The sequence below is a fragment of the Pristis pectinata genome, chromosome 9, assembly GCF_009764475.1.
Source record: "Pristis pectinata isolate sPriPec2 chromosome 9, sPriPec2.1.pri, whole genome shotgun sequence".
NCBI classification, from domain to species: Eukaryota; Metazoa; Chordata; class Chondrichthyes; order Rhinopristiformes; family Pristidae; genus Pristis; species Pristis pectinata.
Window position 1 is genome coordinate 78,995,881 of NC_067413.1, and position 27,273 is coordinate 79,023,153.

General features: G+C 38.7%; 2 protein-coding genes across 11 annotated transcripts in view; both read left to right on the top strand.

Moving 5' to 3' along the window:
* sgk3 (serum/glucocorticoid regulated kinase family member 3) overlaps positions 1-6,855 on the top strand; it is a 93,799-nt gene extending 86,944 nt beyond the window's left edge. For all 10 annotated transcript variants that reach the window (XM_052022783.1, XM_052022780.1, XM_052022789.1 and 7 more), the window contains 2 exons: positions 5,632-5,721; positions 5,828-6,855. In XM_052022783.1, the coding sequence (XP_051878743.1) occupies positions 5,632-5,721; positions 5,828-5,998 (261 nt within the window). In that variant the 3' untranslated portion in view covers positions 5,999-6,855. The remainder of the gene's footprint in view (positions 1-5,631; positions 5,722-5,827) is intronic.
* Positions 6,856-12,278: 5,423 nt separating this feature from the next.
* Positions 12,279-27,273, top strand: part of mcmdc2 (minichromosome maintenance domain containing 2) — a 34,501-nt gene continuing 19,506 nt past the window's right edge. The window contains exons 1-8 of the mRNA XM_052022609.1: positions 12,279-12,378; positions 16,088-16,218; positions 16,364-16,423; positions 17,508-17,703; positions 18,453-18,575; positions 20,480-20,587; positions 23,714-23,842; positions 26,379-26,616. Coding sequence (XP_051878569.1) covers positions 12,279-12,378; positions 16,088-16,218; positions 16,364-16,423; positions 17,508-17,703; positions 18,453-18,575; positions 20,480-20,587; positions 23,714-23,842; positions 26,379-26,616 — 1,085 coding nt within the window. The remainder of the gene's footprint in view (positions 12,379-16,087; positions 16,219-16,363; positions 16,424-17,507; positions 17,704-18,452; positions 18,576-20,479; positions 20,588-23,713; positions 23,843-26,378; positions 26,617-27,273) is intronic.

Consider the following 27,273-nt stretch of genomic DNA (forward strand, 5'->3'; position numbering starts at 1 on the left):
GGCTCTTAGCTGGCTACAGAAAGCGTTTACAAGCTGTGATACTTGCCAAAGAGGGTGTTACTAAGTACTGACCATGCAGGGTGCCCAAACTTTTGCTTCAGGCCCTTTTCCTTTTTTGTTATTTTGAAACTGTAAAAGATGTAAATAAAAAAGTAATCTTGCTTAAAATATTAAAGAAATGTGTCATCTTTAACTTTATGCCTTTTGGAAATCAGGTCATCTTTTACTCGCTTAGCTATTCACAGTAACAGAAATCTTGACCAGGGGTACCTAAACTTTTGCATGCCACTGTAGTACTATTGCAATTCATTTTCTTCTTATCTGTTATGGAATATTTGGCTTGGTTCTTCAATGAAGCTCTTGGTGAATGTGCATTACTTGATTTTTATTCCTTATGATAATTTCACAAATTTTAAGCTTAAGTGGTAACCATTGGCAGCATTACTTGGTTAATATCACTGTTATATTTTGTCTTTCCCAAGCATCTAACATCTATTCAACTTCCCCCTTTTCTTCAATTGGAGATATGTTGGTTTCCTCTTGAATCGTGAGTGACTATGGAATATGGTGCATATTGAGCAATAAGTATACAAAAACTTCTAGGACTTTGGAAATAGAAATTGCCCCACATTCCTTTATAAAAGAGATTTAAGACTGGATAAAAGGGCAGACAGTCTTCAATTAGGATAGATTATGTTCAAAAACTTGAAAAGATGACTTTTAAGGATGGATTTAAGAACAAGGGAGTGTAAACAAATCCAAGGCCATGTGGTCACGAATAATAATGGTTGAAGAGAGTGGAGGTGACTAGAATGAGAGGGGGGGGGGGTTAAAGATATGGTCATAGGAAGGTATATAAATAAAGTGGAGAAGGGATCATGGCAAGGTGATATAGCAAATTCTTTCCATAAAGATAAGTAAGATCACTCTTTATCATCTCTCAACAATTGGGTAGAGTAGCATAGGTGGAAGTCCCTTTCCTGCACTTATGGCCATTGAATGGTGGTCAGCTTGTGACAAATTAGTGAGGGAAAGTTATAGAATTCATTTTTCCTTTGGTGATGATAATTTTACTGCTTTAAAGTTTTATCTTCGTGCTTTCGTGTCTACTCTTACAGTTTTGCATGCAAGCCTATGGCACTTTATTGTGTCATACTTCACTATACATTATGATCTGTTGAGAACAAAAATCATCTGCCTCTCACCATCCCTTCCTACCTTTCAATGTTCTTAAATCCAAGTTTCTGACAACTCAATTTTGTCTGTACATCCAGGGCTTAATAACTTCCTAGATTATTCTCCCTTGGCTGTAAGTTGCCTTGGGCACTTTATTAATTTAGATTTGTAATAAAAGTGCATATTGATATTGCAGCTAATTAAAATGTTATTTCCATCACAACAGGGATGGTGCAGGCATACCAATCAATGTGTGGGAAGCAGGAAGGGAAATAACCAAATAAAACTACCTAGCAAACCCACTTTTAACAGGGTTAAGTGCAAGCATGAGACTAACAGAAACTGTCAAGATAAATCTATATCATCTAAGCCCTTTCTGCATTTCATCTAAGTGAACCTGCTCTGACACCTGCTCAGACTGAGTCAGCAAGCATAGCGATGTTTTAAACCTCAAGACCCATGTCCTTAAGATATAGGAGCAGAATTAGGTCATTCAACCATTCGCATCTGTTCCGCCATTCAATCATGACTGATTTCTTTTTTTCCCAACCCCATTCTACCCATAACCTCCTTGCCATTCAAGAGCCTATCAATCTTTACTATAAATACACTCATTGACTTAGCCTCCACAGCCCTCTGTGGTAACAAATTGCAGATTCACTACTCTCTGGCTGAAGAAGTTCCTTCTCATCTCAGTTTTAAAAAGACGTCCCTTTATTCTGAGGCTGTGCCCTTGGATCCTAGACTCTCCTACTAATGCAAACATCCTCTCCACGTCCACTCTATCCAGGCCTTTCAGTATCCACTAGGTTTCAATGAGATCCCACCCCCACTCCTCCCCCATCCTTCTGAACTCCATCGAGTACAGGCTCAGAGACATCAAACACTCCTCATGCGTTAAGCTTTTCTTTCCTGTGATCATTCTTGTGAACCTCCTAACCTCCTCTGGACCATCTCCAAGGCCAGCACGTTCTTCCTTAAATACGGGGTCCAAAATTGCTCACAATATTCCAAATGTCTGACCAATACCTTTATAAAGCCTCAGCAGTACTTCCTTGCTTTTATATTTTAATCCTCTCGAACTGAATGCTAACATTGCATTTGCTGTCTTTTCTATTGACTCGACCTGCAAGTTAACCTTGAGGAAATCCTGAACTAGGACTCCCAAGTACCTCTGATTTCTGAATTTTCTCCCCATTGAGAAAATAGTCTACACCTATATTCTTCCTGCCAAAGTGCATAACCCCACACTTCCCTATGCTGTATTCCCTCTGCCACTTCTTTGCCCACTCTTCCAACCTGTCCAAGTCCTTGTGCAGACTGCTGGCCTTCGCGACACTACCTGTTTCTCCACACATCTTGGTATCGTCTGCAAACTTGACCACAATGCCTTCAGTTCCTTCATTCAGATCATTGATGTATAAAGTGAAAAGTTGTGGTCCCAACACTGACCCCTGCGGGACTCCACTAGTCACAGGCAACAATCCTGAAAAGGACCCCTTTATGCCCACATTCTAACTTCTGCCAATCAGCCAGTCTTCTATCCATGCTTGTACCTTGCCTCTAACACCATGGGCTCTTATCTTGTTTAGCAGCCTCATGTGCAGCACCTTGTCAAAGGCCTTCTGAAATTTCAAGTAAATAACAGCTACCGACCCTCCATTGTCTAACCTGCTTGTCACCACCTCAAAGAATTCTAACAGATTTGTCAGGCAAGATCTCCCCTTAATGAAACCGTGCTGACTTCATCCTATTTTATCATATACTTCCAAGTACTCCGAAACTTCTTCATTAATAATGGATTCTAAAATCTTACCAACCACTGAGGTCGGGGTAACCAGCCAATAATTCCCTGTCTTTTGCCTCCCTCCTTTCTTAAACAGTGGTGTCACATTTGCAATTTTCCAGTCCTTTGGGACCCTCTCTGACTCCATTGATTCTTGAAAGATCACTACTAATGCCTCCGCAATCTCTTCAGCTACCTCTCAACTTTGGGGTGTAGTCCATCTAGTCCAGGTGATTTACCCACCTTTAGGCCTTTCAGTCTCCCCAGCACCTTCTCCTTAGTAATAGCAACTACACTCACTTCTGCCCCCTGATTCTCTTGAACTTCTCGCATGTTACTGGTGTCTTCCACTGTGAAGACTGGCACAAAGTACTTATTTAGCTCCTCCACCATTTCACCATTCCCCATTACTACTTCTCCAGCATTATTTTCAAGTGGTCCACTTATCCTTTGTGTATCTTAAAAAAAAAACTTTTGGAATCTTCTTTGATATTATTGGCTAGTTTACCCTCGTATTTCATCTTTTCTCTTTTTTTTTGTCCTCTGTTGGCTTTTAAAGGCTTCCCAATCCTCTGGATTTCCACTAATCTTTGCCATATTGTATGCCTTCTCTTTTGCTTCTATGCTGTCCCTGACTTCCCTTGTCAGCCATGGTTGCCTCATCCTCCCCTTACTGGACTTTTTCTTCCTTGGGATGAAATTCTGTTGTGTCTCCCAAATTACTCTCAGAAACTCCTGCCATTGCTGCTCCACCGTCTTCCCTGCTAGGGTCCCCTTCCAATCATCTATGGCCAGCTCCTCCCTCATGCCTCTGTAGTTACTTTTATTCAGCTGTAATACCATTACATCAGATTTCAGTTTTTCTCTCTCTCTCAAATTGCAGGGTGAATTCTATCATATTATGGTCACTGCTTCCTAAGGGCTCCTTCACCTTAAGCTCCCTGATCAAGGCTGCCTCATTACACAACACCAAGTCCATAATTGCCTGTCCCCTGTTGGGCTCTACCACAAGCTGCTCCAAAAAGCCATCTCGTAGATATTCCACACATTCCTTTTCTCACGGTCCACTACCAACCTGATTTTCCTGTTTACCTGCATATTGAAGTCCCCTGTGATCACTGCACCATTACCTTTCTCTTGTGCCTTAGAAACCTCCTGGTGTATTTTGTACCCCACATCTTGACTACTATTCAGAGGCCTGTACACAACTCCCATCAGGTTCTTTTTACCTTTGCGGTTCTTCAACTCTACCTACAAACATTCTGCATCTTCTGTCGTGCAGATGGGGTAGGGGAAGCGCCTGATCCAATCACTGGAGGTTCAAGGCAGGGGATGACCAAAGATTCCTGGTGGGCCTAGTGTCCTGCAGCTCGCTTCTAAGCCTTCTGATCCTCACTAAGAGATCTGCCTATCAAAGTCCGCAAGTGTTTTACTGTTTGGTTTGACATACTAATTCTCAAAAATCCTCTTTGATAAATTGTTCACCCAGAGTTCTGTGGAATTTGGTATAGTGTTAAAACTGTTTTGAAAATTAAGCCACGTGGTTGTGATTTTTGTTCCTTTTAGTTGAGCATGAGCTTCAAGATTTTGATCCTCCAAACATAAATGAGTGGTGAACAATGATGTCTTTGAAAGAAAATGTTGGCCAGAATGCTGGAATAACTCTATTTAAATACACCCACGGGACCTTTAACGTCAGTCTGAACCAGCAGAACAGCAAAACAGTCATTTATATCTTATCCAAAAATCATTAGCTTTGAATTTGATGTTATAATGACTTAGTAACTATCAGCTCATGCCATCGTTAAACTGAGAACAACTTCTGGGGTATGCAAACGCACAGTTAAATGTGGAAATCTACAAGTTGTCTTCCACAGTGATGCTGTTTTATGGTCAGTGAATTGATAAAAACTTGAGGTATTTGCAAACTCTTCTCTAAAACATCCTGAAAATATTGCACTTTGCATGAAGTTTTTAATGGCATGCTAAGCCATAATTACTGATCAGCAAACCTTCGGTTTTTTCAGAAAATGTGTCATGTGAATTAATCTTTAGTGGATGTTGTAATACTTAATTCATACTATTAAAATATTTAAAAAGTAGTTAAAAATATAGCTTTTATTTGTTCATTTGCTGTCCAGGAGAATTCTTAATTGTGAGTAACTGCTCAGCTGGTTTGATACTTGAAATCCTCTTGAATTGAATCCACCTGACAGCAAGTGAACATTGATAAATGGAAATCCATACTCCAAAGATTAATAGATCTTTTCAGGCAACTTGGTCATTGGCAAATGCTGCCACTTTGCCACTAATTGCAGTATCCAGACCAAAATTTCTTCAAGACTGCACTCCCTTTAAGCTACTGAAATATTGGACTTAATTACACACACAGATCCTGAAGAGATGTTTAAATCCACACCATTCTGACTTGCACCATTTGAGTACCTACTTCAGGTGTTATCAGGATTAAACTTTCCTCTAATGCTCTCTTTGGTAAAAATATTTAGTAGACTCTCAGGCTTGTTTTCTACCAGGTGAAGGAGATAAAGATCAAAATTAGTCAAGTCACTGAATTTGTGTTTTTCTAGTGGTTTAGTAAATACCTTTTATTGGAGGTTGTTTAAAATTGCTGCTGCATGTTAGTTTACTGTGGCGCTTCTCGTTTACAGGCTGAAATCAAATGCCATCCCTTTTTTGATGTCATTAACTGGGAAGATCTAGATCGGAAGGAAATTCCTCCACCATTTAATCCTAGTGTGGTATGTAACTATTTTAAATAACTGGATTAAAAGTCATGTAAATACAATGTATCTGAATGTTGTAAACTATTTTGAGGATATGACAACATTAGCATTTGTATTTCAGGCTGGTCCTGAAGACCTGCAAAATTTTGATCCAGAATTTACAGAAGAACAAGTTCCACACTCCATCTGTCATTCTCCTGACCGTTCCATAGTTAGTGCCAGTGTTTTAGAAGCTGATGATGCATTTATTGGCTTTTCTTATGCACCACCTATTGAAGATTCATTTTTATGAAGGTTGTCTTCACTGAATAGTTTCTCTAGGAAACAAAACACTTAGCAGGAAATGAAAATACCTTCATAAGGATACATGTGGACTTTTGATTTTACACCATAACCATCTGCATGTCTTAAAGCTTGTAGCCATTGGGTGAAGGTCAGTGCATTTTGAACGCTAAAATTACTATACACAGATTGTACATTCCTTTTGCAACTTGCAAGTGATCGAATATTTACTTCACCATTTTCAAGTCTGAAGATTCCAAAGTGTTGCATTTTAACAATTGCTTGTGATTTGTCTGTTTTCCCCCTGACTTGTTGAAATACTGATGAGGTGCTCTACTTTATATCCTTTAAATAACATTGGCACAGCTTATCAATGTTGGTAATTAAGGTTGGATTAGTATATAATGCAATGGTTCTCTTTGAATTGATATATTGTGGTCCAACTTGGCAAATTACATTTTTAAGTTGCATTTTCACCTTGTGTCCATCCGTATGGTAATGACTTGTCAAAATTTAGATTCTGGTCAAAGCTTGTATCACTTTACTAAAAGATCCACCTGAATTGTCACTCAGTAGAAAACTGCATTTATGACGTAGACATTACTTGAAAAATGGAGAGAGAAGCATGGCCCCTCAGGTCAGATACGTGAAAATGTTTTACAAATATTTAATGTGCACTGGGCACCAACTATTAAACATGTCTTTTGTTTTACTGAAATAAACTGGAAATGTACATAACAGAAAAATCTGTAACTGCAAAAGATGAAACTATACTTTTATTTTATAACATATTTAACTGGTGCAGTGTGCTTGAGGTGGATATATATTGATACAGTAAAGCAATTAAATAGCACATATTTAAAAATATATATTCTTGATAGCTTTTTTTCTATTGACAATTTATTTTACATTCTGTCTCAGAAGCATGATTCAAGGTTAATTCGAATGAAAGTGTCAGTTTAAAACTCAAATGCATACTTTTCCTTTTTACACCATTGGTACAATATGTCTGTCTTGCATGCAGTCTGGGACAAATGTTTTCACACACGATTCTTCATGTATTGATCCATTATTCTGCCACATTGATGGAAGATTTTTTGGACTAGTTGAAACAGGCCATTCATTTAGCTGGTGGAGAACATTGTGGAATGATTTTTCTTCGTTATCTTCCACATTAATTACTTTCTGTTAAAGCCCACGCTGCACCCAGGCTATCCTCTCAGATGTAGAATAATGTATCATGATGTGAACTGTAAGCAGTAAGCCATTTTTATAAAATAGTTTATACTTTCCTCTTTTTCTATACTGATCACAGTTAAAATTGTTGTTCAGAAAACTCTTGCTTGTAACTTGGAGCCCATATCAGTATAGTAGTTCAACCAATGTGGGAAGGTTATCCAGGAGAACTTAATGGCTGGCATTTAATTGATGGTGAAATGCCTGCCATTTGCTAGTATTGCTTAAGAGATTTAGAGATTGTTTTAAGAGATTTTCATTTGTTCTGTGTAAATAAAAGAGCATCTTCAATATTGAAGGGAGAAGCCCTTAATTATATAGATATGCAGAATTAAATTTAAATATTTCCTAAGAAAAGATGCGTTCCAATTTTGATTGCATCATGGAGATTTGCACCACCTCTGGACTTTAAATGGTGGTGCAAATCTCCTGAGGCCAAATTTCTGCACAAAACTGCCTCCATTCTAAATAAAGTACAGGGTTCCCCAGGTTATGGAGATCCTGACCTATGGAAATCTGACCTTGTATTAAAATGTTTTGTGGCATTTATTAACAACTGGATACAGTATATGTTCCATTAGTTTAAATATGGATGGTGTAGTGTGAACGTGGAAGATGTTCGATGAAATCAAAGAATTATAGGAAATGTGTGCAGAGCGATACAATATGTGTAGCTATAGCAAATTGACTGTGCAATACAGTACTGAGAGAAAACAAAGGAATACATCACGAAGGGGAGGCTCAAATATTTCGGGCAATATGATTTTAATCTTGGTTTTGGGTGAAGTTGTTCATTTCTGACTTATGGAAAAATCAGTTTATGGACAGTTCTGAGCAATGGAACCCTTGCGTAACCCATGGACTGCTTGTATCATGTGGAAGTGGGCCCTTCTGAGAGTTCATCACATTACTGGGGTGTGGCCAGAACAACCCTGCACTAGGAGGTGCTGAATAAACCCCACTTTATTGTGCTACCAGGGCCATCGTGTTTTTGATATTGGGAGACGAGGGTAAGTCCCCATTTGGTATTTGAACTTTTTTTAAATATAGGTACTCAACTTGTACTGACACTTTAATGAATTTCCCAATTCCAGATATTCTGAAATTTTATTATAAAAGTATAACATGAATCCATGTTGCCATAAAATCTAGAAACTGGTAAGTAATGTTAAACAGCAGAGCAGTATGAGGAATATGTATTGGCTGAATTTGCAGAACTTACAACTTTTCTTAGTACAGTGTGAAAATTTATGCTCGCCTAAGGGGGAAAATGCCTTTCGTGTAACATCTCATTGTCATACTATCTGTACTTTAAAAATGTAATGCTTTAATTTTTCATTTTTTGATTCAATTAGGGAATATTTCAGATGTCACTGTTTGGCACAATCAGGTATTTACAGTAATCTACCCATTATGCACATTTTAAAAGTGCGTTCTTAAAGAAAATGCACAGTTGCCAACATAAATTTTATCCATGCCAAAAAACACTTCTTTGGTGCGTCCTTGGAGAAAATCCTTTTGTTTATTGTCAGTGCTTTTTCCACAGCTTGTTTTTCTTATAACCACACCCAATAACTCTCTGTTTTTGGTCTGAGTCACTGTTTATTTATGAAAATTACTGGAGTTTTGGGGACTTTGAATGGCCTTCAGTGCTGTAATAATTATGTTTATTGCCCATGTTGGCTGTTTTTAAAGTGAGTTCTCACTCGTACTCCTTGTGGTCCTCTTTTCAAGTTCTTTAAGACATAATGAAATGTGCTACTGCTGTCCTTGCAGGCAATGAATACTAGATAATATTTACTCTCTGCATGAAAATGTTTCTCATCTTTTCACCTTTAGTTCTATTTCCAATCCATCATAAAACTGGGTCTTTTGGTTCCTGACCCCTCAGCCTTTGGAAAGATTTTGCTCTTTTTCACTTTGGCTGGACCCTGTAAGGTTTTGAACACTAACAAAGCACTTCTCAGCCTGTCTAATAACTGAAGTCTTCCATGCCCAAGACAATTCTAGTATGTTTTTGCAGTGCTCTCTCCAACATCTTAACATCCTTCCTAAAATACAGTGCCTTGAACTGGCCACTGCTCCAGTCACAGCCAGAGCAGTTTTTTGAGGTTAAACATTTTCTTTTGTACTCTAGCTTGTAAAAGTTAAAATGTGGATAGAAGCCTGTTTGAAATCAGGCACTTCCGTGCAGTTAAGCACTACGTTGTGGGTGCCTGTTTAGGTTACCATGGTCATGAACTGTTTCTGCTGAGGTTCAGGAACGGGAATTGCTTTCTGTATTTAATAAGCAGGAAAGACTCTTACTAGAAGTCCTTTTCCATATTTACCTGCCTCCCTACCCTTCCACCCCATCCAACTCTTTGAGCAGATTATCTTGCTCTGCCTCAACAACCCCTCTAATTTTGCTATGTTCCCAGGGCATTGTTGACTAATGTACTTATGTTTCAAAGGAACTGGTTTATGGAAAAGCTTTGAACTCAAGATGGTCCCTAAGAATCAGGTACAATACCCCAAAAAGCTTGTGTAACTTTAAAGAAGCCACCAACCACATGTAGATTTTGGTGCTAGCTGTGGTTCAACTGTTATTATTATAGTTATAAAATAAAGGATGTAATTGTGCTCTTCCAGAGAAGAGTAGCAAAGTTGCCTGTGGTGCTCTGGCCAATAATTATCCCTCAATAAAGAACAGATTGTTTGGTCCAGGGTACATTGAGTACTGCCAGCTTTTACAAAACCAAATTAACTGCCCCATTTCCGACTGTACAATGCTGACTACCCTAAGGGCACTTCAGGTCTGGCTCGAGATGGTGATATAACTAGAAATTAATCTTTTCAATTTCCATTTCTTTCTTGTATGGCCATATGCAATGATTTATGCAGATCAGCCTTCAATATCCTGGCGGTAGTCATGTTTCCTTCTCCAACATTCTGTTGTGCTATCTGCATTTCAGCCGCCATGATAAACCAAAACCACTGGGTGACGAGGGTTTTCTGGTGTAACCCTAGTTCATGACGTTCTTGTGTATCCCACACATGCATGCATTTATATATTCATGTTCAAGCAATAAGTGACATATTTCCACATGAAATGTGACAAGACAAATGTCATTTTGCTGAAATAAAAATCCTACTGTTGCAGCCAAGACCATCCTGGAGGAGTCGTGTGATGCTTTGTGTTTATAGACATCCAGATTAAGATGGAGCTGCAGAATGCTGCATAACTTGCCACAGAACTCCGCCCTTGCCACTAATTGTACAGCAAACAGCCGCAGAGGAGGGAGGCAAAGATGGAAGCCAGACTGAAATAAGTAACCCAATAGAAATATACGAATGAAAGTGTACTATATTACCAATGATGCTGGACACTGTCCTGCTGTGAGATCAAGGCTTGCCTGACCTCCAGCATCTAGCTGCCGCCGCCTCTGCTTGTGATAGTGCATTACCCTTGCATACAAGGCGGTGAAGTGTGTTAATGTTGTGCATTGTGTTTGAGCAATGTGGCTGAATAGCTTGCGTGTGGCTGTGAAGCAGACGAATGTTAGGTTAGAGTCCTGATAAAGATTGTTGGTAGGCAAGTCCTTGTACAGGGAATCAGGAATAACTTTAGTCTGTTCCAGTTCTGTGGTTCTGAATCTTATGAGCGATCCGTAGATTTCCCCCATGGCCGAGTGCATTTAACGGATTATTACATACTCCTCCTTTGTCTTGGAGTTTTCCTGGATGCTGCTTTTCCACTTTGAGTGGTCTTTGGAGCAGAGAATCCTGAGATAGTAACAATGTCATAATTTTCAAGGATGCTTTGAGGATGTATTCCACCCTGTTTAAGTAGGGATGAATCAGGTCCCCGTAGCTCGGCTGAAACCTCTTCAGGGAAGCCCTCTTTAGACTACAAGTTGACACCTACTTGGGCTGAGAGGACTTGACGGATTTCTGCTGGCGGAGCTCTGAGTAGGTGTTACATGGGGAATAAGCAAGGTGCTACGTAAGTTGCGATTTTTGTGGAATAGTGGTTCCGGGACATCTACCATTGTTTGGCACTAGTAATAAGTTTAAGTGCCGTTCCACTCTGTCTGGAAAGGAGTGGGGAGCGGGAGAGATCAAGGCGCGGAGGGGGCAGTACATTGGAGGAATGGTGTACGTATGCCCAGGTTAGCAAGCAACGGGCAATGGGGGAAAGTATCGCTTTTGGTAGATTGCCCCTAGAGATGTTAGGGAGTTAGCATGCCCAATGATGAGGAGTAGATGATTGGTCAGTGGGACCCTCTACCAGGGCTGGATTGGACTGTGAGCCGAGTCTTCCCGAGCGCAGATGTGAGAAAATGTGAAATGTCCTCGCCTTCGGGACAATTGTGGCCGAATGCTGCCCCATTCGTTCTCCGGCTTCACTGAGCAATGACAACTGATGATTAAAGGAGAAATTAATGTTATTAACAAAAACTGATATTACTCCTCTACAATTTTCTACAACGTACAAGCACTCAGGACCTCTGTCCTATGCCAAACCGGTTTGGACCTCAACCCTGGCTCTGCATCACAGTCTGAACTCTGGACCCCCTGGCTCCGGCTGCACTCCAGTTCGCATTCGGACTAATGAATAAACCAGATGCCCAACTATCCCGAAAATCTGGATGTTGAATTATCGGAGGTGTCGATCAGCCTGCTTAAGGTCGTGCATTTTATTGGCTTTCAAAAATAATCATCAGAACCGTCAGCCTCACTCGTTCTGGTGGTTTAGTAAGTTTTACAGCAGTTCCCTCCGAAAACGAAGGCAGACACGTGGTGTATCTGCAGGCTCTTGTGTGTCCCCCCATGGTTTGATGCTTCGGCTTACAATCATTGCGCTGGCGCACAGGGGGCGCCAATGAGCCGAGGGATACTGCGCCTGCGCGTCAGTGGCTGGCCTTGGGCGGCCCGTGGGAGGAGCGAAGCCTGGTGCTCGACAGCTCGGGGGGCGGGGGAAGGTCTCAGGCCTGCCGGCGTGAAACAGCGCCGAGTGCGAAGCACAGGATCCGGTGGGGACTGCAACAGACGAGATCTGACCCTTCTCCAGGATGGCACCTGAGGATCTGGCTCTCAAGGAGGTGGCCCTAGTTTACTTGGACAGGACTGGAGGGTTGCACAAATTCATCAGTGATTGCAGGCGATACAGTGGTAATTATTTTAAAGGAAAAATACTTCTAAAATACAAGAGAAATTTTAATGCGCTACTCTGTGAACAAATCCTATAAAATGAGACTACATAGCTCCCACAGACGCTGCACATCAATCCCACTTGATCATTTATTTCCACTGTATTTGCTCCCCCCCCCCATACTAAATGCCTATTTTTCCTCACCACCTTAGTGCACTGGGCCCAATACATCACGGGCACATCCCTCCCCACCATTGGTAGTATCTACATGAGGCACAGCCTCAGGAAGGCAACATTTGTCATCGGAGATCCCCACCATCATCTTGCAGTTACCATTGGGCAGGAGATACAGAAACCTGATGTCCCACAAGAACAGCTACTTCTCTTCAACCATTTGGTTCTTGAACCAACCTACAGAACACTATGACCACAATTGACTTCGCTTTTTTGGTTCTAATTGTATTATCTCTTGTAAAAATTGTGTATAATGTTTAATTTATGTTTTTCATGTGAATGCTGCTTATCTGAAGTTATGTGCCTGTGATGCTGCTGCAAGTAAGTTTTTCATTGCACCTGTGCGTACATGTGCATATGGTAATAAATTCAACTTTGACTTTGACTCCCCATCACTTCCCATCCAAAACTGGCCTCACGATTTTCTGTAGTAGATGAACCCAAGGTGAAGATAGATGAGGTGATATATTCAGATCATGGAGTGTTTTGGTGTTTTGCCAACTTTTTACACAACTGCTGAGAAAGATGTTATTTTGGGATGTCCCTTTACAAAGTAAAAAATGAGTTATGTAAGCCTTTATCCCGTGTATTATAAAGTAAATATTTCGTTCTATGTGTGCTGCCCAACAATTCCAATCTGTTTCTGAATGAGTTATCTTGAAAGGAAAGCAAGCACTTGGGTAATTCTCATGCCACATCCCCTCATGACTTTCCCTTATCCTCTATGGTCTTTCTCCAAGGCAAAGAGAATTGTTCAGGTTGATTGATTGGGTTCACTCAATGGTTGTGTATGAGTTTCAGTTTTTTAAAAAAACAGACAAAACATGTGCTTTGAACATTAGTATGTAATGTGAAGGGCATCCTTCACCAATGATGACTGTATATTCCGCTCAGTGGTAAAGTACTTTTAAGTGGAAATGGTAACTTAGCAGCAACTGAAGCAGACATTATCTGAATTAAAGGATGCCCTCATTTATCTCTTACTTGGATAATAAGCTGTTATTACAGCCTCCTCAAACGGTGATTGTGATTAGAAGATGTGAACGTCAATCCGGCTCCTTCAAGTTGCATTTCTGATGTTCCACCAAAACCTGGGGCAAAATACTAAGCGCATGGCCAAATCTTGTGTACTCCATTTAATTCAGCTTAGTTGTTCTGGATTACTTTAATTTGCATTAGTTCTTAGTCACAAAAACATTGTCATAATCTTCTCCCATGACAATAAGATGTGAAAGATTGTATTAATGCAGCTAACCACTTGATACATTTTAATGCTAAATGTATTCCTTTGTGCCAGAAAGTAGTACTTCTGTTGGCCAATCTTCAGCAATGTAAAAAGACCAGCAGCAAAATTATATTTATCCACCATTTTATTAGTTCTTGTATGGCCTTTACAGTAAAATCCTTTAAATATTTCCTAATGAACAGCTGTTTAATGCTGTCCCTATTCTTGTAAATCATGATTTCAACAGCAACATTTATTTACATAGCACCTTCAGTAAGACATTTCAAGCTGTTTCACAGCAGCGTTCTCAAACAAGATTCAATATTGAGCCTAATTAGGAAATGAGCAATAACCAAAAACTTTGTCAGATAGGTAGATTTTAAGAGCCTCTTTAAAAAAAAGAGGTTGTTAGACAGGCAGTGAAGTTTATCGAATGAATTCCAGATCATGGGACCAGTGATAGAGAAGTTAAAACCAACAATGGTTGGGGAACCAGAATTGCCTCCCACATTCCCAATACTCCCACAGATCCTAACACTCACCTACACATTAGGGTCAAGTTACAGTGGCCAATTAACCCACCAACCCAAATACCTTTTGGGATGTGTGAGGAAACCAGAGCACTCAGAGGAAACACAAGCGATCGTAGGGAGAACATGCAAACTCCATACAGGTCACACCCTAGGTCAGGATTAAACCCAAGTCTCTGATGCTTTAAGGCAGTGGCTCTACTGGGTTGTCAAAATAGAAAGATAAGGTGATTTGCCAGGAAGTGATTCCACCAAATCCGATCAGCGTCAATGGATGTTCATTGAAATACAGTCAGTATGTTGATTACAATAAATATACAATAACTTTTAAATTGCTTAAATCATATGAATTTAGTGGCTTTGATAGGAGCTGAAACATAAAATGAAATTGGCACACTTAATGAACCCACTCCCCAGTACCAGAGCATTGGAGAAGATCAAGCTTTCGGTTATCTGTCCAACTAAGAAAGAACACAGCAGTAAGGAAAGTCAGATATAAGGAGTCAAGGCTCCCTCCTTGAGTTCTAGCCACCTTCAGAGAAATTTCTAGAAATTGCCAGCCGGGTTAGTGCAGCATACTGTCATTTTCTGTTACGAGGAGCAATTTGAATGGAATAAAACCAATGAAAATATTTATTAATTTGCATGTCTACAGTAAATCAGCCTGATAATTACAATGTCAGACTAGAATGGGTTGCAGCTTGCCAAATGGAAATTAGGAGAAGCAGGAGGGGGTACCAATGAGATTGCAATACCAATCAAGAATTTTCACCTTTACAGCTCCGGGTCACTATTTATATAACTAAATATTAAGTAGTAAGATCTACAACTAACTGTAATAAACCCCTCTGTGGTATTCATTTATCTGCTTCTGCTATTCCTCCTCCTGACATCCCTTCACCAACTTCTTTCAGCCGGCATCACAGCCACTTGTGTCATTCAGTCTTTACAGGTCGACACCCTTCTTCACATACCTTCCCTTTTTATTCTCTTTCTGCCTCCCTCCTCTCATTGCAACTTGTTTCATTTCTAACTTTTCCTATTAACTTTTTGTTCTGCACAGATGCTGCCTGATCATTGAGTATTTTCAACATTTTCTGTTATAAAGGTTGTGGGGTCCATTTATAGGAGGATCTGGTGATATGAATACGAGATTACCTGGTCCGTCATCAACCAGTTTTTCCTGAATCATGGCTTCCCCGCTGCCATAGTGGACAGAGCCCTTGACTGCCTCTCATCCATTACCCACACCTCTGCTCACACCCCATCCTGAACAAGAGTTCTTGAGTTACTCTCCAGTGGTCTCCACATTTAACAGATAATCCTTTGCAATTTCTGCCAAAACAACAAAATTCTACCACTATACATGTATTCTCCTACCCTTCGTTCCCCCTTCAGCATTTCACAGGGGTTGCTCCCTTCAGGAGACCCTGATCCATTCTTCCATCCCTACCAACCACTCCCTGTGTTATTGCACTTTCATGAGTCTACATGGGAAAGTGCCATAAAATAGGGAGTGGTTGACTGGGATGGCAGAGCAGATCGGGGAGTCTCAAAGGGAGCAATCCCTTTTAAATGCTAAAAAGGGAGGAGAACACGTGTAGTGGTAGAATTTTGTTGGAGCTGGCACTATTGTAACATTTACTAACCCTGACTAGTATGCATGTACATTTGTTTTGGCAGTCTTCTTCTAGGATCAGAAATTATAAATATTTTGTTTATTTTGTGCTTATTTTACAGATTCCAAACAGTGTCGTGCTGTTTATCGCTTCATTATTTATGTGAATCCAGCTGATCTAACAGAGTTGGATGCAAGACTTGGTAACTGTGTTCTCCATCAGCCAATAAGAGCTACATATTTGTTTCAGTCTGTGAGTAAAATGAGAAGTCCTAAATGATACCAGTGGGTCCAAACTGTGATATTTAAATTTTCAGTTCTAGGTTTCACAATTCATATAGTCTGACTGAAGTCTTGCAGTTTTCAGAGGTTAATCAGTTTAAGAATATGTTTTTCAGGTGTGCTTTACATCTATCAAGACGTTGTCATTAATTCCACAATTAGAAACCGAAAATCAGGTAAATAGGCGTATCAAGTTCCGATTAAACTTAATCAAGCCTAATGAGCTGTTTGTACCATAAGCCTTCACATAATGGGCTAGATTGTACCAACAGCGAGCTGGCTGATCCAAAAAGCCAGCTAGCTAGCAGCACACAGATCAGCATGTTCCAGACTTGCACACCTGCACATGGAGGTACGGACTGCTCTAGATTTCAGCTCTGGATTCAGCTGCCCCTCTCTGTCACTAATCTTTCCTTTGAATCTCAGGGTGTTCCATAAAACTTGAACTGAGGGGCTGCATGCACTTTGTATCTGGCCTCCTAATCTTACACCAGGCATAACTGTCCCATCTTGCACAGTCCAAATTATTTGAAGAGGTCATTGAGCTTTATTAAAAAAAGTATTTTTTAACTTATTTGCTTGTTTTAATTAACTTGTGTCGGATAACTATATTTTAAAGCGAATTTAATTTTTTTATCTAAAGTAAGATACTTTTCGTGAGGAGCTGTGCAGCCACAGAGGGCTGCGAGGGATAGGACAGGTCACGCATTGTCTCTGCTAAAGCTGTATCTCACTGCCTTTTCAGTCAAGCCCTCAGGTCCTAAATCAAAAACTCTAGATGCTGAAAAAAACAGCAAAATAAATATAGTAATAGGTCCCTCCCCCAACTTCTCTGCAACTTCAAACTAACTTGTTTTGTCTCTATGTGCAATTCTAATGAAGGGTCTTCAACCCAAAATACTAGCTCCTTTTATCTTTCCAAAGGTGCTGCCTGATCTGCTGTTTCCAGCAGTTCCTTTCAAATCTTCGTGGTTATTTAAAATAGCTTCATTATTTTAATTATCAAGCTAATGGTACAAACATAAATGGTTAAAACACAATTTTAAACAGAATTAAACAGTTTCAATTGTGCTTTTCATTCTTTCCCCCTCCCTTACTGGAAGTGTGAGTCTGCATCATGTAGTCATCAATTTGAATATACAGTCTTCTAGCTTAGAACCAATCATATTGCAGGGTAATAAATTAATTTATTCAGTGATTTAAAAAATCAAGTTGTTAAAAGCAATCCTTCCACTAATAACTTCATCTTCTATTTCCAAGGTTAATGTTGTGCTAAAGTTGACACACTTGCCTCCATTACCAAATTACTCACTTAACCTTTGTCAATTCCCCCGTGGATACCAACTGCTGAGGTATTATAAGGTAGAAGGAGTGGTTATTGCAGTAACAACTGTAACAAAGTACACACAAGGTGCAAGATTCCTTTGTTCTGAATCAAGCTGTCCCTTTTCAACAGGTAAGAAAAATGGACAATAGGAAACTTAATAAAAACTCATGTTTTGAATATGTTATTCTTATTTATTTATGCCATTTACTACACATTACTAATTATAATTTAATTTGTTACTCTTGGAGCATGATTCTGGAAATGTTGAAATTAAACATTACAGTTATTAATTGCAATCTGCTTTATATGGAGTTCTTTCTCAGTGTTTCTTTCTCAGTCTTTTTGCAAGTATCCTTAACCTTCCTTGGTTTTAAATTTTGTTTATCTTCCTGGATGGGTTGATGACATATTACCATTGCCGTGCTCTGAATGTATATTCTTTAGACAACTTCAGAGAATAATGTGCATTTGTAAAGTGCCTATCACATCCTGAACCAATCCTAATTAATATACAGCCTTTAATTTATTTTGAGACATTACTGGCAATGAATACTGGAAGATGCTACAAGCAACAAAATGCATTATTTCAAAAGTGTTGGTTAATTTTACATTTTTGCCAGGATCTTTTCTCTTAAATGCAATTGCTACCACTGAGCTAATCTGATATTTGAATAAATAAATTCAAGCAGCCACCCCTACTAAGGTCATAATTTATTAGTGAATAATTTTGATCTCTCAAGTGCTGTGCATTAGTGTGGTTCCTGACTTAGTGAATGTGTTTTGCACTGATGTTAAGAACTGATTAAAATTAATTCAGAATTCTGAAAGGGATTTGAATGTTATGAATTAAAAATGTATAATATCATTACATATACCAGGCTTTCGGTATATTCGGGTGCATACTGTAGGTGCTACAGAATCGGCAACTGTGCGAAAGGACTTCACGTGCACTTTGTGTAACTCTCCACTCAAGGAAGATGTGAAATTCAGAGTGCTGGGTGGTATGTACATAATTCAATATATTCCTAATTTCTTTCTACATAAAATGATGCTTTGTATATAGTACTTAGAGGCAATTCTAACACAATAGTGAAAGAGCTTTAGTGTGAGGCTGAAGGACTGAACCAGTATAACAACTCCGCTTAACACATATTACAGGTATAAATGTCAAATACTATTTCATGTGATTAGCAACTATTACCAAGACACTATAATTAACTTTAGTAGACTAAGGGTACAGTGAAAAGTAGAGCAAGATTCCTTCTTCTCATTGCTCACCAAACTTTCTTTGTAGAGATGTGTGTATGGACAGAGAGGGGAAGAGATAGGACCAGTCTTAAATATATTAGCTCTTTCTTTGATCAGTTTTCCCTGACCCTGTTTGATCTGATCACTGGGATGAGATTTAACACCATAAAAAGGAAGAAGGGTCATGGAAAAGTTAGTGGAGGGAAAAATATAATTTAAAACACCACCTAAGATGTTCATTTGTGATTTGTCAACTTTTGTTCTTTTTCTTACTTAACCACTATCATTTTGTTTCTATTATTCTGGCAAAAAGGTACAGCCCTTGGTTTTGAATTTGTGTGTTGTGTCTCTGTGTAAAGGAAGTAATGTGGAGTCAGAAGTTTAAATTGAGGCCCAACAGAATTTCAGGATTGTAGATAGTTTGGATCGACCTGAGATAGAGGCCAAGAAGGAATTATATTGGTGGTGCAAGTATAGAGTTTCTGTGGGGCTTAAACTGAAGGCGTTTGATAACATTGAGGAATGTTATTTTTACTTGTATGTTTTGTTATTAGCTGGAAGTTTGTAAACAATGTAGGAAAGAAAAGTGAAAAAGCTTTTTGTTACTTTCAGATGTTTTCAAAATACAATATTATTTGTACTGCAATGAATATGTTTTTATAATAAATTAGATTTTTAAAAAATCCCATATTCACTAGCATGGTGTTAGTGAATCTGATCTCTGACTTGCTAAAGATAAGGAATGGAAATTATACAACTGCCTCACTGTCACCTGTGGAATTTGGATGGGTAGGAAAATATTTAAAATATAGTTACCTTTTTGAAGGGGGTAGGGAGTTCCTGAGGTAATGAGGGAAATGTGAAGTCACCACAGACTATGATAGTGTTAAAAGGCAAATAATTTTCTGGGCAATGCTGGAAAATGCAGAAGTTCCAAACCTGGTGGCTAAACTTGGGTGTGATTTCCTGTTGTGTGCTATTGCTTAACAATGCTGGTGCAGGAGCTTGCTGAGATTCCCCAGCATTTACATTGGGGAAATTTGTTTGCAGATCCTCCGCCAAGTATGTCTCAATGTACTGATTGATTAAACACGTCATTAATCATAAAGAATTCTTTAATTATTTTTTAGGTTTCTTCAGGAAAGGTGTGCAGATTAGATATACTAATAAAATATCATAAAGTAATTGAAAAATATGAAAAGATTGAAATTGCACATTTTCCCTCCATACCAACATCATGCATTTGTTTCAACAAAAGGAAATGTCACAATATTCTCAGACTACACAATATTTAACTAGAAATTTACATATATATTTGTTCATTTTACAGGAACAGAATTAAGTCATTGAGGCCCTCAAGCCTGTTCTTACCATTTAGTTTGTCATGGCTGATTTGTATCACAATTCCAAATTTTTTTTTTGTATGCTCTACATCACTTGATAACCTTATCTAACAAAAATCTATGAAATTCAGTTTTGAAGTATCACTTTTTTGGGAGAGAGTTCTGAATTCTTCTTATCCTTTAAAATAGTACCTCTTGTTTAATGGTTTTTAAGTTTTTTTAAAGTTCTTTAATAAAATAAAATGCCATGAAAGAATCAATATAAATTCCTACAAAGTAAAACTATTTGCTAAATTTCTTTATATATTTTCAAGACAAACAGCTCGTTGAAATGATTGATACAGCAGCCCTTGATGTTATTAAAGGAAATCAAGTCAACAAATCATGTTCTAGATATCAGTCTTTTACTGTGTTTTTAAGGGGTAAGTTTGCTTTTTTATTTTCAACATAGGGGGCTAAAATTTAAGGTTTTAGTTTTATTGAAATGACAAGCAATACTTCAAGGTTAATAATCTCAAATGTTTTAATTTGTAAATTACTATGTTACAGGTAAATGTCTCATTTTGGTTAGCTATTTATTAGAATAAATACCGCTTCAAACTGTTTTCACTCAACTTCTTACTCTTTTCACTCAAATTGGTATGCAGGAATTTTGACTGATCCCTTATTTATACTCAATTCCATTTACTGACAAATCTCTAAGGAATTTATACTCTGAAATAAATGTAAAGTTGGCATTGTTTTTGTAAATGTTATGTAGCAGCTCTCCATGTTTGACTACAACGCTGCCCTAATTATGCAAAACACATTTCAAATGATCCTAGCTGTCAACGGATGGATCCTTTGTTGGTGACATTTCCTATGTAATCACAATCTAGAATTAAAAATACATGAGTGTACTTTAGAGAGTGGGAGAAAAAACGAGGACTCTGTGGTTGCGATTCATGTAATTCCTATCCAATACATCCTGCTGGAATCTTTCCTCTCCCAAAGGATACAGTTTATGACATACAACATAATAGGCGTCAACGGCTATCTGGTACCTCTTCCACGTGGCAGTTATCAACTGTAGAGGACTATGGGAAACTCTCATCCTGTCTGTCCTTATGTGCACTTCCAGAAAGATTTACTGGATAGCAATCAAGTGTGAACAAATTTACTACCTCCCTAACTTGGGGCAATTAGGGACATTTATGTCAATGTCTTCTTATGTTGAATCAGGGATTCAATCTGAAATACTACTTGCTGATGTGTAAGAATCATTGTCACTTCTGATGCTACATTTTCTCCACTGAAACATTCCAGCATTCTGAACTCCTGTGCAAATGTGTCAAGCACCACTCTTCCCTGTGCCAGAAGTTCATAGTGGATAACTTCCTACTTACTTGGTTTGTGGAAGAATGCATTTATTGCCAAAAAGGCAACTGATATTGAATACAGGGCATTTGACATTCTGTGCCCTGTCAGGTATAGGAATCATTAAGACATTAATCATTAATAAATTGCTCAAAATTTATTAACTACTTAATCAGTAAAATAAAATCCTGCTAAATTTGAAAAAAAAATTAAATTCCCCTTTGCTTCATATCAAAAATAATCTCCAGAAGCATGCACACCTAACATCACATTTATGATCAGCACCCTCATTGCAAAGTGTACATTGCAAAGTGTACATTGCCATGCTGACACCACAGAAGCAGTGCATCTCTTTTCCTGAATTTTCAGGAATTGAGAGCACCCATAAATACTATTGTGACGATAATGTTCTGTATTCTACTGCAGTCTTTGTTTTCTTTTGTGTGTGGAGAAAGGACAGCACGCTTACAGAATTACTGCAGAGGTTGAGGTTATCAGTACAAGGCGGACTTAATTCAAACATGAAGCTGTTAATAAAAATAAACCTCCAACAATTTCCTTGTGTTTTTGTGCTTAATTAAATACTTTTTATCCTCTTGCCATCAAAGTGAAAACCAATATTTAGGCACACATCAATAAGAATATACGCCTCAAAAATCCAACATCATTGTGAAGTACTTGGGATGAAATATTGATGTTCAGATGACTTAAGGGTCCAAGATAAGTGTTCTCCAAGGTGGCAGTAGGTTCTTGCTCCTCATCTGTCATCATCATTACCTCTTGCTTGAGGGGAAGGTTTCTGGAGCACCAGTGGAAGTAGGTTCCACTATTTTTGGAGCACTAATTGCTTGGGTTCACCTACACAAATAGAACATATGTTGAAAGTCACCCCTAGAAAATACCTCTTTAAACCTGGCTCATAAAACTAATGTGTATGTGGTAGTAATAATATGTTTGAATACATATTGGGGGATGGGGGTGGGTTGTGAATGCACTTTGTCTCATAAGCACAGAAATAGTTCTGAAATCTTGGATGTGTCAGTCGCATAATGTGTTATCTGTCTACACGCAGCTCTATTGTCAGTGAATCAAGACCCTTTGTGCTGTTATATTGAAAGGTTTGTGGAGCTCACTTTTTCAAGTGGCAATGCACCAACAATTCTGATTTGAAATGGCAGTAAGGGAATTTGACATATTGAGTATGCTTGTTAAGCTTTGAAATGTATTTGCTAGGGACTTTGCTTTCAGTCGAGTGACTGAAAGGAAAGTGTTGGTGTAATGTAGCTCTCAGTACACAGAAACATTAATTAGCCTTGGTCTGGCAGAATATGAACTTTTTTCTTTGATTATTTTGAGTAGTTGATCTTTGCAGACAACATCATACTTTTGTGAAATGTAGCCAGTGGTCCCCAATAGGGAAATCTTCCTTTCCTGCAATACTTGTAGAAGCTTCTACAAAACAACAACTGAAATATGTAGCTATTGCTGGTTTTATACTCCGGAGTAGTAACTGTTAATAGTAATTACAGAATTTAAAGGACTGTTTTCCTAACGGTGTATGCTAGTGGATGAAAATGGAATTTCTCAAGATCAGCTGCCTAGGGTTTGTTGATGGTGAACCGTTTTGTGGCCAGTCTAGAAAACTGGTTCAAGGGTGCAGGTCATAATTCAGTTTTGTTACTGTGAATCCTCTTTTGGATTAACGGTCTGCACTTTTGTGCCCATTAAAATGAACTACAAGCTGGCGAGCACAGCATCAAAAGCCCATTGTTAAAAGAACGTGAGCTCAGAATCAGAAAGCCCTCAACGTATTGTGGCAATGATTTTTGTACAGAATTATATTGTTTTCATTATATATTAATTAATCTGTAGTTGGGAGGAATTTGATATGAACCTGATACAATGCCATACTAAGCAGTAGTTTGTACCTTGTAGACCTCTCCACTTAACACAATGGAGGAACTGTGATAATATTTGTGTGACTTGTATGAGATTACTTTTATTCCCAGAATTTAAAAATATGATTGCCTTCATTGGTTATCCTGTCCGGCAACTTGGATAGCAGCTGTGAAGAAATTCATCCAATTTAGACAGACAGAAAGTGTTAAAATTACTTCACCATGTTTGATATAAACCAAATGTAAGCTGTAAGGTAATGTTGAAAAAGTGAAATGCATGTTTTTTTGTTAAAGATGAACTCCCCAACAGAATGAAGATGGGTGATAGATACTATGTAACAGGAATTCCAACTCATGTATTCAGTGGTTCACAGTTAACATTATGCTTGGAAGCAAACACCATACAACCCTGGTTATCAAATGGTAAGATCTCTGTTAATTTGTAATATTTAGGAGAAAACCTATTTAAACATTAATTGCTTTAGAATAAATCAAAGTTGAATATAGTCTCTAAACAAAAAGGTAATTTTAAGTTTAGTTGATATAGCGTGACTGAACTCCCAACTGTATTCCATTCAATGGGATGCAATCCAAGTTATCTTCTTTTAGTTGTGGTTAGAGGCTGCAGTCTCCACAGAGTGCCTTAACACCTGCTTACAAAATAAATGCCAAAGGGAGTAGTTTATCACTACGTGTGTCATTGTGAACATGAATAGAGGTGAATGCATTTATGCTCAAAATGTATGTGTAAGCCACTGACTGCTACACAGATGTCTTTCTTACCAACTTTTCTTACCACCTTGCTCCCAACCTTGCTATGAAATGGTTCCACTCACCCTGCTTTGCTGAAGTGGCTGTTATTCATTTAAGAACATTTACAGGGAATATAATGTGGCAAGTGGAGCATGGAAGATACTACAGAAAATTCCAATTGGTCCTTAGCCCTCTCTCAACATCCACATGTCTTAAGTTCAGTGATGAAAAGCTAGATATGGTAATGTGATACTGATTTCTTAACTTGCATTGAAGCCTGAAAATCAAAAAGCTGCAGATGCTGGAAATCTGATATAAGAACAGGAAATGCTGGAAACACCCAGCAGATCAGGCAGTATCTGTGGAAAGAAAACCAGAGTTAATGTTTCAGGTTGAAGGTCCTTTATCAGAACTGGGAAAGTGAGAAAACAACTTGGTTTTAAGTTGCAGAGAGTGCGAGGAAGGATTGGATAGGACAAGAAATATCTGTAATAATGTGCAGGCAGGGTTTCTGAGGTTATTTGTTGATCCGTCTGGTTGATAGATGAATGATGGCAGATATCACAAGAGAAAACAAAACTATGAAATGCTGGTCAGAGCAGCTGCTGAAACCTGAAAACAAAAGGAGGATATTCAGCAGATGGGGCAGTGTCTGTGGAGAGAGAAAGCCTGAGTTAATATATAATTGGATAACTTTACAGCAGAACTAGTCAGTTCTGATAGAAATACAAAGAGCAACATTTAAAATCTTCAGTATGGATTTCCAGAGGCTGTAGAGTGCCCAGATGAAAGATTAGGTGCTATTCCTCAAGCTTGCATTGGTCTCAATGGAACATTTGCAGGAGGCTACCAATGGATATGTGGGAGTGGGATGGAGAATAAAAGTGACAGACACTGGAAGATCAGGATGGCCTCTATTGGACTAAATGGGTGTACTCTACAAAACTATCACCCAATTTGCATTTGTTTTTCCCAATGTAGAGGAGACCACATGAACACCTAGTGCAATACACGAGACATGATGAAGAGCAAGTGAATCTATGCTTCACCTGAACAATTTTTTGGATCCCTGGATTGTGGGAAGAGATGAGGTGAAAGAGCACATGTTGCATCTCCTGCAGTTGCACAGGAAAGTGCATAGAAGGGGAATATTTGGTGGAGTTGGAACAGCAGACCAGAGTGACAAAGGGAGTAGTCCCTTTGGATTGCTGGAAGAGAAGGAGAAGATGTGCTTGATGGTGGAATCTGGTTGAAGAAGATGGAAATCATGAAGGATAACCCATTGAATGCTGAGGTTGGTGAGGTGGAAAGTGACAACCAGTGGAATTTTATCCTTGGTTTAAGTGGAAGGGGAGGACTAAGAGCATAAGTGTGGTAAATAGAGGTGACCATATTCAAGGGCTCTGTTGACTATAGTGAAGAGGAAACAACGGTTAAGGAAAAAAGAGGACATCTTTGAGGTACCTATGTGGTATGAAGGAATTGGGAGAATGGAATGGAGGTAGCATGGAGGAAGTATAATCCAGATAGCTGTGGGAGTCAGTAGACTTGTAATAGATATCACCTGAGATGGAGATAGAAATATCCAGAAAGGGAAAGGAAGAGTCAGAGATGGACATATGAAAATGAGAGCAGAGGAATGGAAGCATTAATTGTTTTTCTTTCTGAAATGATCTATGTGCTTCCAGTATTTATTATTTTGGACTGTTGTAGCATTTCCATTACCATCCAAGCTACACTTCCACTAGAGCCCATCTGTCATCAGCTAATGTGGCACAGATTAGAGTTTAAACCTGGGCTCTTCTTGTGCCTTGATGTTTCACTAGATAAACCCTTGAATCATTGGGGAGCATTGACATTGGGTTTGTTAAAGATTTAAAAGAACGGAATAGTTTGTTTCTAATTTTGACATGGTTGTATTGAGGTAGAGCCTAGCATTAGCTATTTGCTATTATTGTACTTGCTAAAAATCACATCATCTCCCATGTTGTCTCCACACCAGTCTACAGATGCATATGTATAATTTCAGCATTTATTTGTTACCTGAAAGAACACTACATCCATGGCAGAAATGCAGCGTAAAAGAACTTGGCATGCTTCATACTGATTTGAACTGTTTTAAATGTGCTTGACACCAGTATAAACAATATTTGTTTAACATATGTATGTAACAAAATTAATAACTTTTTTTATTCTTCTTATGAAGATCCACCTTTCATCAGTGACAACTTCAAGTGTCTACTGTCTGTCACAATGTCTTCACCCTGGAGATTTACATCTGTTCTGGCTGACATCTTTGCTGCACAGATTGTCCCTCCAGGCACTTACAACATCCTCAAGCTCGGCCTGCTGCTGAGTCTGGTTCAGACCAGCAATAACGAAAAGAAATCCATGGAACACTTAGATCTTTTAATTGCAACAAATGATCCAGTAACAGTGGACAGGTGCAGTCTCGTCTTGTTTGACTACTATGATCTTTACATTAAGGAGGGTATTGAGGGGGATCTGGGTGTCCTTGCACATAAATCACTGAAAGTTAACATGTAGGTACATGAACTATTGGGATGGCAAACAGTATGTTAAGCTTTATTTCAAGAGAATTGAGTAGAAGCTTCAATTACATAGAGCCTTGGTGAGAATGAATCTGAAATATTGTGTACTGGTCTGGTCTCCCTACCTCGCAAAATAGGGCGTGGAGTGAAGACTCATCAGATTGTTCCCTGGGAAGATGGATTTCTCATATGAGGAGAGATTATGTAAACTGGGCCTTTATTGTGTTTGGAAGAATGAGAGGTGCTCTCATTGGAAGATACAATATTTTTAAAGGGCTCAGAGGGGTAGATATGGAGTTAATGTTTCTCCTGGATGTAACCATCTCAAAATGAGGGGTCAGCCAGTAAGAACATGAAGAAATTTCTTCAGCCAGAGAACGGCAAATCTTTAGAATTCTTTGACCAAGAGCCTCGGTTACTCAGGATATTCAGTTGCTCAGGATCCACAGTTTTTTTTTAGATTTTAGGGGAATCAAGGTTCAGTGCAGGAATGTGGTGCTGAGGTAAGAAATCAGCTATTACCTTATTGAATGGTGGAACTGGCAAAAA